At 34.9% G+C, this 14,356-nt stretch overlaps 1 protein-coding gene across 5 annotated transcripts in view; it reads right to left on the bottom strand.

Annotated features, from left to right (window-relative positions):
• Rpgrip1l (RPGRIP1 like) overlaps positions 1 to 14,356 on the bottom strand; it is a 104,629-nt gene that overhangs the window by 51,420 nt on the left and 38,853 nt on the right. For all 5 annotated transcript variants that reach the window (XM_048792180.1, XM_048792179.1, XM_048792181.1 and 2 more), the window contains 7 exons: positions 13,982 to 14,161; positions 13,072 to 13,189; positions 8,736 to 9,188; positions 5,476 to 5,627; positions 2,537 to 2,915; positions 1,051 to 1,238; positions 827 to 907 (listed from right to left, as the gene is read on the bottom strand). In XM_048792180.1, coding sequence (XP_048648137.1) covers positions 827 to 907; positions 1,051 to 1,238; positions 2,537 to 2,915; positions 5,476 to 5,627; positions 8,736 to 9,188; positions 13,072 to 13,189; positions 13,982 to 14,161 — 1,551 coding nt within the window. The remainder of the gene's footprint in view (positions 1 to 826; positions 908 to 1,050; positions 1,239 to 2,536; positions 2,916 to 5,475; positions 5,628 to 8,735; positions 9,189 to 13,071; positions 13,190 to 13,981; positions 14,162 to 14,356) is intronic.

The following is a 14,356-nucleotide window of genomic DNA, read 5'->3' as shown; positions in this document are numbered from 1 at the left end:
TGGCGGAGAGAATGGAGAAAGGAAGGAGAAAAAAGGGAGTGGGGAACCTCATTAAAATAGAAGGGAGACCAATACACTAGAGGAAGGGGATTAAGAGGAAGGGAGGGAATGGGAAGTACTGAGAAACAAAATCTACCACATTATGCTATGTTCATGCACACATATATCACAATAAATCCATATATATATATATATATATAATGATAAGTACTAATTAAATGATAACATAAGGAAGATAAGTAGAGTAAAGGGGTCAGGAGGAGGGGGGGTAAAGGGAAGGTACTAAGAAAGGAGATTGAGAAAATTATGTTATGAGCTTTAATGAATATGACACATGAATCCCACTACTATATAATTATAACACACCAATTAAAAAAAATAAAGTAAAAAAAGAGAAAATAACTGACGCTTAGAATGCCAAGTCCATCAGAATAAAAACATAACTGAATAAGTCCACCCCCTGCAAAAAAAGTCACTGTGACCTTACTAAGACAGTTAAAATTAATTTTCCTAGAGTATGTTTAAGAAACAGTACGAGGTAAGGAAGCAGAATTTAGACAACTTTTTTTGTAAGTGGGAACAGAGGACTGGGACAGTAGCTGCAGAGAGACATGGAGCCAGGAGAGGGGCTTAGATCAAGGAATATGAATGGTTAACACTTCTATATAGTGCCAAACAAAAAAGCGGTCATTTTAAAGGGAAAAGATGTACTTCATTCACTTGTTCCCATTTAAATCAAGTAAGTCATAGTATATCTCTATTTGTTATTTCAAATATTTATTACAGAAAAAAAAACAAATCCATATTTTGAGTATTTACTACTTACAGAATCCCTATGTGGCATGATATCCACAAAAGACACTTTCTTCTCTACAGGTGTTAAACGTCTAGGTTTAGGTATTGGTACCTAAGATAAACCAATATGTCAGGATGAGTATGGTGAATAGTAGATAAAGTTTCAACAATTTTTTCTTTGGCAGAGGTATTTGGCTATTAAGTTTGTATTCAAATTTTATGTTTGAAAGAAAATTTGAAGTTATAGCTACTCACTGCAACTGATGTGCTAACAGAGGATGTTGGAGGTAGTGCCTGAACAACTTCTGGTTCTCTGTGTATGAAATTTCCTTCAACTTCAGTAGTTATCGATCCACTTGGTGGAAGATAAGCAAATTTCCATTTTAATATAACATGGATAGTGCCCACAGGATTCTTTTGATGATCTATTAACTCAAATAGTCCTGTCAAATTACAAAAATATTTTTAATTAGTAAGAGTGAAATTTTATTTACATATGAATTAAAGAGAAACAAAGAACCACCCTCTATTTAAAAAAAATTTTTTTTTAGCATTTTTTACTTACAACTCAAATGTCATTGAGAATAAAATAAAGAGGAATTATGATAAGTTCGTTTCTCAAACTGACTTCTTACAGAAATTAAGGCCTCAAAGATAATACTGACTTAACAATGGGAAATTAATTTATAACTATTTTAATTCCCTGAAATTAAATTCAGGATTATTCAGAATTCCTAGCCTTCTTCTAAGACATAGCTGGTTGTATTTCAAGTACTGATTTTCATTTTGACTTGAAAATTCTTGTAAGAGACTTGTGTCTAATGAAAAACATATTAAAATTTTAAAATTTCAAACAGTTTATGTATGTAAAGAAATCTTTACATTACTATAAATTGTTATAATTTTAAAATATATGTATTTTAAAAATATTTTTTATTGTAGATGGACACAATACCTTCATTTCATTTTTATGTGGTGTTGAGAATTGAACCCAGCATCCCACACATGCTAGGTAGGCACTCCACCAAGTGAGCTATAGCCCCAGCCCAATTTTAAATATATTTTACCGGAAGTTGTTATATTATTGCAAATCAATATCTACACTGATAAAAAGTCTATGAAATAAATAGATCAAAGAATATGAACAAAATATTGTTAAGATGATAAACTTCTCTTACAGGCATAGCTAAGACTTTTAAATGGCTGAATGAAGAGCTCAGCAAATATTCTTCCCAAAAAGCAATGATAAAAGTGGACAGAATGCTTCAAAACAACCATATAATGAAACTGGAAAGTGATCAAAGATATGCAACAAATTGAGGAGCATTTACTGAAAAACATTCAAAACAGTAAGAGTCTGTGGGACTGCTCTTAGCGTCTTCTCTCCTCCTTCTGCTACATGGTACCTACAGAGGTTTATAACATATACAGGTATACTATATATATATATGTCAAGAATAGCAGAAATGTGAGAATGAACACATAGTGAGAATGAAATTGTATTAGTCTTTCTATATTTTAATGGAATTAGGTTAGTGTTAATTTTAAGTAGAGTATGATATGATGCATATTATAATTCTTACAGCAATTGCTCAGTAAATAACTAAAAAAAAAAATGGCCCAAAGTTTAAGGATTCTGAGAAGGTTAGGAAAATTAGTTATAAACAAATCACATCCATAACACTGAGGTACAATTTAAGTTTGCTTTTACAATTTTGTAGAATCAAGAACACAGGCTTACCTGAGATACACCTGTCATGTGCCAATGAAATCAAAGGCACATTGACTTTTCCTATGTAAATATTCTCCTGGGTATCACTATCATCAAACACATAAAAACTCAGAGACTCTGACTTAAGGTATCGATCCAAATCCATATTCATTGGCACTGGGAAACACATATGATCATCAAACTGTGGATCATTGCTACTGGGAATGATGGCTGTATCATGGTCTGCAAAATCAAAAAACTTGTACACAACATATGGGTGTGGCTGCAGGTGACGAGCTCGGGACTGCAGGTTGTTGCAACATCTTATTGTAATGTCAAGTTCATTTAAGTTGCCTTCTGTGGAATCTGTTGAACTGAGCTGAGCAGTTTTAGGTACTTGCTGACTTAACTGGAAAAACATACATATTTATATTATAGAAATAATACAATTAAAAGATAAACAGCAGCTGCCAACCCCCAAACAAAATAATTTTGTAAATGGACAGAAGCTGCATAATTTCATTCAAAGTTAATTTATCAGTTAAGGTAAAAAAAACCCACCTTTGATTCTTATTTAAAACCATATGTGGACAGATGATCCTGTGCTATTAGCAACAAACATAGGAGATTGAGAAGGTATGTAGAAATTGGTGTTAAAGCCAAAACCAACCAAGAAAAGAGTTATTAATTCTATTTAATAACCAGAGACTACAGTGAGTGATAGGTCTAAAGAAGAATGCCCTAACCAGAGGAGATTCATCGCTTGTCCACAGTGATAATTCTGTTATATTTGGGGTTGGCCCTCATCCTGAACCACTGGGGTTTGAAGAAGCAGATATATAAGGCCAAGATTAGCCAGTGTATCAAAGTCCAACCTCAATAAGAACAAGAAAAATATGGGAGGGCTAAAAAGCAAGGTTTGGGAGGACATTTTGGAAGAGAGATGAGCAGCAGAAGTTATCAGGCAGAGCTGGGAACTACTCTATGGTTCCTTATGGAAATTCTACTAAGAGGGCCACCACACAAGTATTTTGGAAAATAACTGCACTAAACAGTAAATCTTCCATAATTGATATATATAGGACAAAGAAAATGCTAGTGTTTCAGTGTCCCTGTTTAGTTTAGTGTTGGAGAATTCTCTCCTTTCCACGAGGAACTCCTCTGTATTTCTGAGTCTGGATTGAATAGATGAGACCCCTAACTAGGAGACTTAATTGGAGAAGGCCAAATAGAGTCAGAGTCAAAATCTTCTTGGTAGAGATATCTGGTGGGTTGGAGTGGAGAAACCTTTCTGTGTTCCCAGGCTAGTCTGCACTCAGTTATGGAAGGCTGAGTGGAATGATTTTTAAAAGTACCACCTGCACTGACATCCTCAAATCCATCCATAAAAGCTAAAATTCCACCAGTAAATGAAAGCCAGAATCTGGGAGTCTAAAAACCTTTAAAATACAAAAATCAAACAAATAATCCGGTTTCCTTGTTTCTAATTCCCATTTCTTTCGGCATTTCCCAAAGTGTATTATGAAGAATATTAGCCAGAAAGATGATCTCTGGGAAGCAAGTGCTATTCTTTCTCAAGTTATGTTAGTAATGGTTCTTTAAGTGAAAGTCACAGAAACCAATCCATTGAGCAGAAATACCACACAGAGGAAGGTTATAAGGACATTTCATGGAACTATACAGCAGAAATGTGGCTGGACCTTAGGAAGGTAGTAGGACTGGTATACTACTAAAATTTACTTTCTCTTTGGTCTCTATTTTTCTCATAATACTTGCTAATTGTTCTTTCTCCTTGGATCCATTTTTTTCCCCCTTTGCTGACTATAATGGTAGAAAATGGCTGCCAATTACTCCCAATTTTACATGTTTTAAGCATCATGAGTCTTGCTTTCTCTTGGTTTCAGAAAGCAGAATCTGATTGGCCCAACTGGGGTCAAGCAGATATTCTGTAATCAGTTATATAATTACATAGGGAGTGTGAGAAAATGAGATAATTTAATAGAAACCTGAACACTGGGGGGACAGGTCCCATGAATTGGGGAAGGGTCAGTTCTAAGAACAAAGAAAGTAAGATATTTATGAGTTGAGTCAACCTTCCAAAATATTTCTACTATAACACCTTCCTCTGTTATGCAACATAAGTGCATACCTATGTTTCCTGTTGAAATTCATATATACAAGAAATCTTAAGTCAAGAATCCTATTTAACTTTGCTCAATTCTGTGCTTTCTACATTCACTGGATCATGGAATTCATTTAGGAATATGATCATTAAGACTCCATGAAACATGGTTTAGGAAATGCTAACCTGGGGAATTGCATTTAAACTCCCAGTTCTTAGCAAGAAAATATACATTTTGTATTTGACTTTGCATTTCAGAAACCCAATTTTTGAGGAAACAGTTTGAAAGAAAGAAAATAATTGATATTCCAAGAATAGTTATTTGCTTTCTTAACAGTAGAACTTGTTAATGAAAGACTTGATGTGTGGTAACAGTACTGAAATTATATAACCCCAAACTGTCCTGGTAGTACAAGGGAATTCTTTTGTATTGATGTTCTGTATCTTCATTGTGGTGATTGTTATATGAATTGTGACATGTGACAAAACTGCATAAAATGACTATACACATGTTTACATACACATACACAAATGCCTGCATGTAACAACTGATAAAAATCTGAATAAGGTAGATAGCCTATTATACCAATATCAATTTCCTGGTTTTGATATTAAGCCATAGTTCTGTAAGGTGTTACAACTTGGAGAAACTGGGTGAAGCACACACAGGACCTCACTGTACTATTTTTGCTACTTCCTATAAGACTATGATTATTCCAAAATAAGAAGTTGAAAAAAGCCACTTGAAGGCTGTGAAAGAAAATGATTTCAATTTAAAGCCTGATATATAAGAGAATATTATAAAATTTCTATGTAATAAAAGGGTTCTAAAGTCAATAAAGCTTACCGATTGCATTTGCTCTGGCCCCTTAAAATTTGATGTTATATATCCCAAAGCCTTCGCTCGTTCTCGATAAAGTCGAATTGCTTGATCCATGGGAACTCTTAATTGGAACCAGTATTCTACTGTGCCAAAATTTGGGATGTCTCCTTTAGTTCCTACAAGTCAATACATAACCCACTGTTAAAACAGTCACATAAATGAAATATATATAAGTAAAAGATACATCAATGGTGTTATGCATTAAAACTATAAATTTTATACAGTTCAATGATATGATTTGCACAAATGATGTATGATTGGCAAATAACAGATGAAGAAAAGAGTTACTTTTGGGGTATGGGTTTCATTGTATGTTAAATATTATTTAAAAACTATGTCAAATTATGATTTGGGATATATCATACCATTTCAATCCTTCTGAAATATAAAGAAAAATGTAAATAGTGAATCAGATACTCCCCAGATTCTTTTTGATGCTACAGTACTTTTATTTAAACAAGTTGTACTCAATATAGCCTGACATTTGCAATATGCAACCTCAAAATTATAAATATGACATTTCAAATTTTAATTCAACTTTGGGAAATTCTTTGGCATTTTTCCATTTCTTTACTGTACCAAGTACTGGGGGAAAAGTTGTATGATATTTGCCCTACATACTCTTGTTATTCCTCTGTGAAGACTTATCCTCTGTGGAGGTTCAACAGCTCTGTACTTCCTTCACAGACTTTGTATGTCCTCATTAGAGCACTGATGGCTCTGGCCTGTCTACTCACAACTGTACAGTCTGTACACCACAATGAAAGTTTCTTGAGGGCAAGGAATGTAGTTTTCACCAATATACTCCTACCGTAGGGACTAGCACATAATAGATACTCAATATTTGTCTAGTAGAGAATATTGTATACATAAACTTCTCTGAACACATCATGTTATTAAAACTCTACTCCTACCTCATAAATTTCTTTTATTCAACCATGATTTAACATCTAACATTATTTATAAAATGTAATAGAAGAATATCAATGCATACATATTTGGTTGCATATGCATAAAAAATCTTTGGTGAGGGGGTTCAGGGGTGTCTGGAGACAGGAGAGGATAAGATACCTACATCATTTTGACTTTTAAGTCATAAATATATTATCTATGTCATCAACCACTCAATCAGTAAAATAAAATCCCTTTCCAGACACAAAATCAACACTGTTCCTTCTTAAAATGGTTTTTCTACTTGGCTTCTGGGATGCCATATACTTTCAGTTTTCCTCCTATACCACTGGTCACCGCTCAGTTTCCTTTTCAGGCTCTTTTTTAAAAAAGTTATTCTGATTTGTTATATATGATGGGAGAATGCTATTCATTTCATATTACACATATAGAGCACAATTTTTCAAGACACTGATTGTACACAAAGTATTTTCACACCATTCATGTCTTATACATGTACTTAGGGTAATGATATCCATCTCATGCCACCATCTTTCCTACCCCTATGCCTCCTCCCTTAACCTCCCTTCCCCTTTGCCCTATCTAAAATTCCTCCATTCCTCCCATGCTCCCTCCACCTCCATTATGGATCAGCATCCACATATCAGAGAAAACATTCAACATTTGGTTTTTGGAGATTGGCTTACTTCAGTTAGCATAATATTCTCCAACTCCGTCCATTTGCCTGCAAATGCCATGATTTTGTTCTCTTTTAATGTTGAGTAATATTCCATTGTATATCTATACCACAGTTTCATTATCGATTCATCTACTGAAGGGCATCTAGGTTGGTTTCACAATTTAGCTATTGTGAATTGTGCTGCTATAAACATTGATGTGGCTGGGTCCCTGTAGTATGCTCTTTTTAAGTTCTTTGGGTATAAACCTAGGAGTGGGATAGTTGGGTCAAATGATGGTTCCATTCCCAGTTTTCCAAGGAATCTCTATACTGCTTTCCAGATTGGCTGCGACAATTTGCAGTCCCACCAGCAGTGTATGAGTGTGCCTTTTCCCCCACATCCTTGCCAACACTTATTGTTGTTTGTATTCATAACAGCTGCCATTCTGACTGGAGTGAGATGAAATCTTCGAGTAGTTTTGATTTGCATTTCTCTAATTGCTAGAGATGTTGAACATTTTTTCATGTTTGTTGATTGATTGTATATCCTCTTCCAAGAAGTGTCTGTTCAGTTCCTTGGCCCATTTATCTATTGGGTTGTTTGTTTTTTTGGTGTTAAGGTTTTTGAGTGCTTTATATATCCTTGAGATTAGTGCTCTACCTGATGTGCTTGTGGTAAAGATTTGCTCCCATTCTGTAGGCTCTCTATTCACCTTATTGTTTCTTTTGTTGAGAAGAAGCTTTTTAGTTTGAATCCACCCCCATTTATTGATTCTTGGTTTTAATTCTTGCGCTACAGGAGTTTTATTAAGAAATCTGGGGCCTAATCTGACATGATGGAGATTTGGGCCTACTTTTTCTTCCATCAGGTGCAAGGTCTCTGGTTTAATTCCTAGGTCCTTCAGGCTCTTCCTTTTCCTGTTTCTTAAATGTTGGAGTCCCATTTATCAACCCTAAACTCCTATGACCTATATTGCTCTAAAGTGTGCTCTGATTGGCTTTTTAATTTAATTTCACCTTTACTCCAGTTACAGGCCACCTTTCTGCCCCTACAACACGTCAGGTTTGTTCCTCTCTCAGATCTCTGGTTTTGCAATTTCCCCTGCCTGAAACATTTTTCCCCTGCATCCTGGCATGGAACTTCATTCAGGTCTTTATCAACATCACCCTCTTGAGGAAGCTTTCATCTCAAACTAGCAATCTTCCATCCCTCTGTTAGCTTCTTGCTCAAGTTATTTTTCATATCTGAATATAATTATTTATTTGTTTTATTGGCTATTTTCCTTGCTAGAAGGTTAGCTAAGCTATCTGAGAATACAAGTTTTGTCTGTCTTACTTATCACTGACCAGTATTCTTAGTATTTAGTAAGTGGTAACACAATGTTGTCAAAAAAAAAAAAATTGATGAATGTACTGTAACTGTTTAATCAAACAAGGGTATCAATATGATAAACATCTGAAGTAATAAGTTTTTAAACACTAAATAGCTATTTTACTGATGTCATCAATAATATTTAAGATATACTATGAATGTAGATAGAGAACCTTGTCCCTATCCAAAAGGCACCTTTAATGTATAAGATACTAATGTAGAATAACAATAGATAACTCAAATTAGTGATCTAAACATTTGAAGCCTATAAACTGTACTTACCAACCAAACTTGCTGTGCAAAATATTCGACCGCTTTTTTCTAGAATTTCATGGAATCTCAATTGACATGCTGCAAGTGTTTCATAATCTGTGCTGTGAGCTTGGTGGACTTCAAGTGTGACAGTATTCTTCTGAATATAATGTAAAAATAAGTCGTTAACATGAACAAGATATTGAGAAGTGAAGTTATATTCTGGGTGAAGGCCTTGAACTATGGGAGTTGTCTGTAGTTCAAAATCATAGAAAGCATAGGTACAGAAAGTGACAGGCTCTTTATCTCCAGATGCCTGTAAAACTTCAGAAGAAAAGATTACTTTGTTGATGTGGATTTCAAATAGATTTTCGCCTCGTTCTAGGTGGATGGTTTCATCAAATTCATCGACAGAGTCATCTGGCATGATTTCTGGTTTAAATTTGTACTGTTTGGTGCCATAGGCAATATCCTTTAATTGGGCTACAAGAGAAGACACATAGTTTAGAGATTTTAAAATATTGACATATGAAAATGCAAACTTGTATTTGAAGCAGTCGGACGTTTGAGTGCTTTTAGTGGATAATCTCAATCTTAAATTCTATGACTATACCATTTTTCTTGTTTTGATACATCATTTGTTAAACAATAACAAATTATAACTTCAAAATACACACAAGTATAATTTGTCAACTTATAATACAAAGTTTTTAAAAATTACAACTTTAGTTGTAATATAGCCAAAGTCAGCAAAAGGAAAAAGAAAAGCAGGTTTCTGAATGAACAGCTGAGGTCACTATTTTGTTTCACCTGCTCCTCCACCTTTTCTTTGTCCATTACCTTCTCTCCTTAATTTCTCTTTTCTCAGGCTCCTTTCCTTTAGAGTGATAGGTTACATGTTTCTCCTGTACGGGGTGAAGTGTATGTTTATTGTCTTCATTATAGTAATGGTTTCACAGTTGTACACATAAGCCCAAACTCACCAAAGTGTATACTTTAAATGTATCTTTTAAAGTACATTAACTATACTTCTTTAAAGCTATTTTTAAAAAGATCTCTTTTTATTTACATTTTCCCCTACTGTTACACTCAAGTTTCTATAAAGAATAATGTATGTGCGTGTCTCCAACTACTCATGTAAACCACATTGCCTTACTTTTCCATAAAACTACGGCAGAAAATATCAGCAATAACCAATTAATTGCTAGACTCAATGGATACTGGACCCTGTACTATTTGTTTTCTTTGCTTCTATTGAGACTGATGACACTATCCCTTCTGTGAACTTCTATCTTGGCTTCCATGTCATTATTTCCCCTGCCCTTCCTTTTCTTTCTCTGCTAGTTTTCTGGGGTTCTGCTTTCAATTCTCTTATTAGTCGACATATTCTCATGGGTCATCTCATTTACTTTTATGACTTTTGTTATAATCAGCATGCTGAAAGCTTCCATATTTCTATTTTTAACTCAGATTTCTTTCCTAAATTCCCGACCCATATATCTAATGTTTTACTTCACCCTCTATCTTATAGAATCCCGAAGGCACTTCAAATTCAGTATATCCAAAACAGAAGGTATCATACGGTTTTCTGGCTGTTTTTTTTTTACTTTGAATCTCAAGAGGTTGGTGTTAACATTCATCCAGTTGCCCAGGTTAGACACCAGAGTCATCCTAGATTCCTTTTTTGGTTACTCTCACCATATCTTATAGGGTCACTACTATCCAACACTATTTCCTAAATCTTTATCAGATTTGTCCCTATTCTATCACCACTGTATCTATTTAATACCTTCAATTTGCTATCTAGATTATTATGGAACTCAACATGTTTCCTTCCTTCATGTCTTACTCATTCTCCTAATAATACCAGGAGTATAATCTCCAAAATGCAATACTGAATATACTACTTTTACTTAGTGGTGAAGTCTAGTCTTTTGTGTGTGTGCATGTGTGTGGACTGTTTCTAAAGACTCCACACCTATTTTAGAGTTCCCCAAATCATTTTTCTTTGTGTGCTAGGGATTGAACACAGGACCTCATACATGCTAGGGAAAGCACCCTACCATCAAGCCACATCTCCAGTCCTTTTACCTGAACCTTGAGGTAGGAAGAGGCATTCTCTCATCAGTGTTTTCTTAATACCTGCTATGGTTTGAATGTGTTTCCCCAAGTTCATGTGTTGGAAACTTAATCCCCTATGCAACAGTGTCAAGAGGCAGAATCTTTAAGACGCAATTAGGCCATAGAGGCTCTACCTTCATGAATGGCTTCATGTCATAATCATGGGAGTGGGTTTGATATCATAAGAGTGGGTTTACTATAAAAGTGAGTTTGGTCTCTTCTTGCTTTCCCTTTGTGCATGTTCTTTTGCCCTTCTGCCTTCTGCTATGGCCCTTGACATGAAGGTCCCTCAAGGTGAACTTCCCAGCCTTACAACTGTGAGAAATAAATCTCTGGGTCTGGGGTTATAGCTCAGTGGTAGAACATGTGCTTAGCATTCACAAGACCCTCAGTTCAATCTTCAGCACCAAGAAAAAATACCCTTGAGGGTGGTGCCTCAGTTTTTTTCCTATTTGTATTCTTTACTGGCTAGCACTTTGCTTAGGATGCATTAGAGACTTGATCATGTTTACTGAATAAGTCAATGAATTTAAGAGACATATAAAACATACTTGTAAAAGTTTGTTAAGTTTTGAAAAGAATGAAAATTCTTAACTCTGTGACCTCCCTTTTAACCAAGAAAGTTCCATTAAGCAAATTTTTATTGAGTACTACTTGGAAGAAAAGGTACACACTGCCCCTCGACTTTTGGAAAGCCTTGTTCAGTCAGATAAAGATATTTATTTTGCCCTTCTTCATAGATCAGAAGTTTTAAAAGTATGGTGTAGGCACCTCTGAGGGTCTCTAAAACTGTTTTAGGGGGTCGATGAGGAAAAAACTAATTTCATACTACTACCAAGATGTTATTTGCCTTTTTCATTTTATTGTCTTACATGTGTATAATGAAGTTTCTCAAAGACTACATGATATGTGTTATTAAGACAGATTAAATGCAGAAACAGATGTAATAATCCAGCTGTTTTCTATTAAGTCAGATCCTAAAAAGATTTGCAAAACATTAAAAATTTTTAAAAATTAAAAATAATGCTACTCTACTCATATATATATTTTCTTTTTTGGGTAAACAGAACTTTTAAAAATAAATACTAGGGCTGAAGTTGTGGCTCAGTGGCAGAGTGCTTGCCTGGCACGTGTGAGGCCCTGGATTTGATCCTCAGCACCACATAAAAAAATAAATAAAAATAAAGGTATTGTGTCCAACTACAACTTAAAAATAAATGTTCGAAAAAACAAATACTATAATTAATGTTAACATACAATAGGTTTATTATTATTTTAACATGAATTAGAAATATTTAAATAAAAATTTTCTCGCTTGATTTTTAATATGATAAATATCAAAAAGTATATATTGCGAGAAAAAGGCCTCTATGATCATAAATAAGTTTAAGAGGGTAAAGTTACTGCTGGCACAGATGACTAAGTATTATACAGCAGTGGACATGAAAGAGTCGAGTACCCATCAGTGTAGAACTTATATGGTGGTTACAGTGAATATGCAAAACTCTAACAGCTGAGGAACACTTATATAATCCCTACACATATATTTTCTGAGTACCTGAGGGGAAAACTGGGGAGGTAAGTGCTGTGCTAGCCATATGAAGCCTCACACCGGCATCTGAATAGCTTGCAGTCATTTCTAACCATAAAGAATCATGGGCCCCCAAATCACTAGGGGTGGGACTCCATAAGCCACAATTTAGATGGGTTCCTCAGATTATTCTCATACTTGCTAAAGTTTGAAAATCACTGCAAGGACATTTTAGGTAGAGAGATGGTTAGGAGTAATCAGAGCCAGGTTCCTGACATGGGGGAGCACTGAGATTGATTTTGAAGCACAGAAGGGTCTATGTTGAGGTCAAGGTGGAAAGAAGGTTTAGACAGAACAAACTGTAAGAACAAAAGCAGGATGCTGGAACTGAGCAAGATGAAGGAACCTAAGAGGAAGAAAGCCTATTTGGTGAGGAGTGTAAGTTGCTTAGAAGGGAAATAACAAACGTGGTGTTAAATTTGAGCCTGTGGTACTTTATGAAGTACTCTGAAATCTTGCCTGCAACAATGAAGCAGTAGGGAATTACTAAAACTTCTTAAGCAGAAAAGAATCAGATGAAAGAGCTTTTCTGGTAACTTATTATTATAGCTATGAATTTGGAAAAATACAGCAAAAAGATACTGTGAGTGAAGATTTGGATGACATTTTCAGCCATTATAAGATCCATTCCTCTAGTTACTGTGTATACGGTACCTTCTAGTTTCTGGATGCGTGCAGCCCTGACATCAAGAAGATGAACATATTGTTCCACTTTAAGTTCATAATCTTGCTGCAAACTTTCCATCTTATGGGTCACTGCCTCAACTTCCATCTAAAAAACAAGAGCACATAAACTTCAATACTATAATTAGTTCCATTTTCATTTATCAAAGTTACTATGATTCAAGCATTTTCTAGATCCTGGGAATACCAGGTCCTATAAACTATGGTTTCCTGATCTCATATAGCTTACAGTTTAGAAAATCATACTTGGCAATGTTCACAAATAAGAAGTACAGTAAATAAAACTCTGGATTCCTTTTTATGGAGATGAGTTTCTGTTTTATTAAAAGCTAACGTAAAGCCTGGCATGGTGGTGCTTGCCTGTAATCCTGGCTACTTGGAGGGCTGAGGCAGGAGGATCCCAAGTTTGAGGTTAGGGAGGGCAACTTATTGAGTCCCTGTTTATAAAAGAAAAGAAGAAAACAAACAAACAAACAAACATAAGGTGGTCCACTGCTACTATTAATTGCCCTAAACCAGGGACTTATTTGTTTTTAGACTATTTCTTTTTCTTAAATGTTTTATATTTTAGTTTTAGGTGGACACACAATCTTTTATTTTATTTTTATGTGGTGCTGAGGATCGAACCCAGTGCCTCATGCATTCTAGGTGAGCACTCTACCACTGAGCCACAACCCAGCCCCTGTTTTTAGACTATTTCTAACCACCTAGTCACAAGACTAAATTACAGGGATGTGGTAATACATAATAAGAGGTGGCAATAGATAATACGATATAATAGATGAATACATGATAACACATATGTTTAAGAAAAGTAAATCATCAGGAGAACAGCATAGAAAACCTACCCTCTTGATTTAGTACAGAGTGTACTACTTACCTGATAATCTTTGTTAATTTTATGCTGCATGATTAGCATGTTTCTTGTCTTTTCAAGTTCTTGCACTGTTTCTGCATGAGTTGCTTGCAGCTCTCTCATGGAGCGTTCCAGATCTTTATTAATTTTACTGTCTACTTTCTCTAAAAATGAAAGGTCTCCATTTTTTTGTTCTTTTTGAGCCTAAAACAAAAACATGTTTATTACTGAAGAATTTCTAAAATGTGACCGTGTGAATTAACGTAGATCAAGCAGGAAACAATCATTGAAAACATGTATTCAATTTTTTCCATTAGGAATACAGCAGTTCTAAAACATATTTGCATAGATATTTGGAACAATTTAAAAAATTAAAAAACAGTTTATTACCTCATGACA

Source organism: Marmota marmota, unplaced genomic scaffold, assembly GCF_001458135.2.
Source record: "Marmota marmota marmota unplaced genomic scaffold, marMar, whole genome shotgun sequence".
Lineage (NCBI taxonomy): Eukaryota > Metazoa > Chordata > Mammalia > Rodentia > Sciuridae > Marmota > Marmota marmota.
This window is presented reverse-complemented; position numbering and strand designations above follow the sequence as displayed.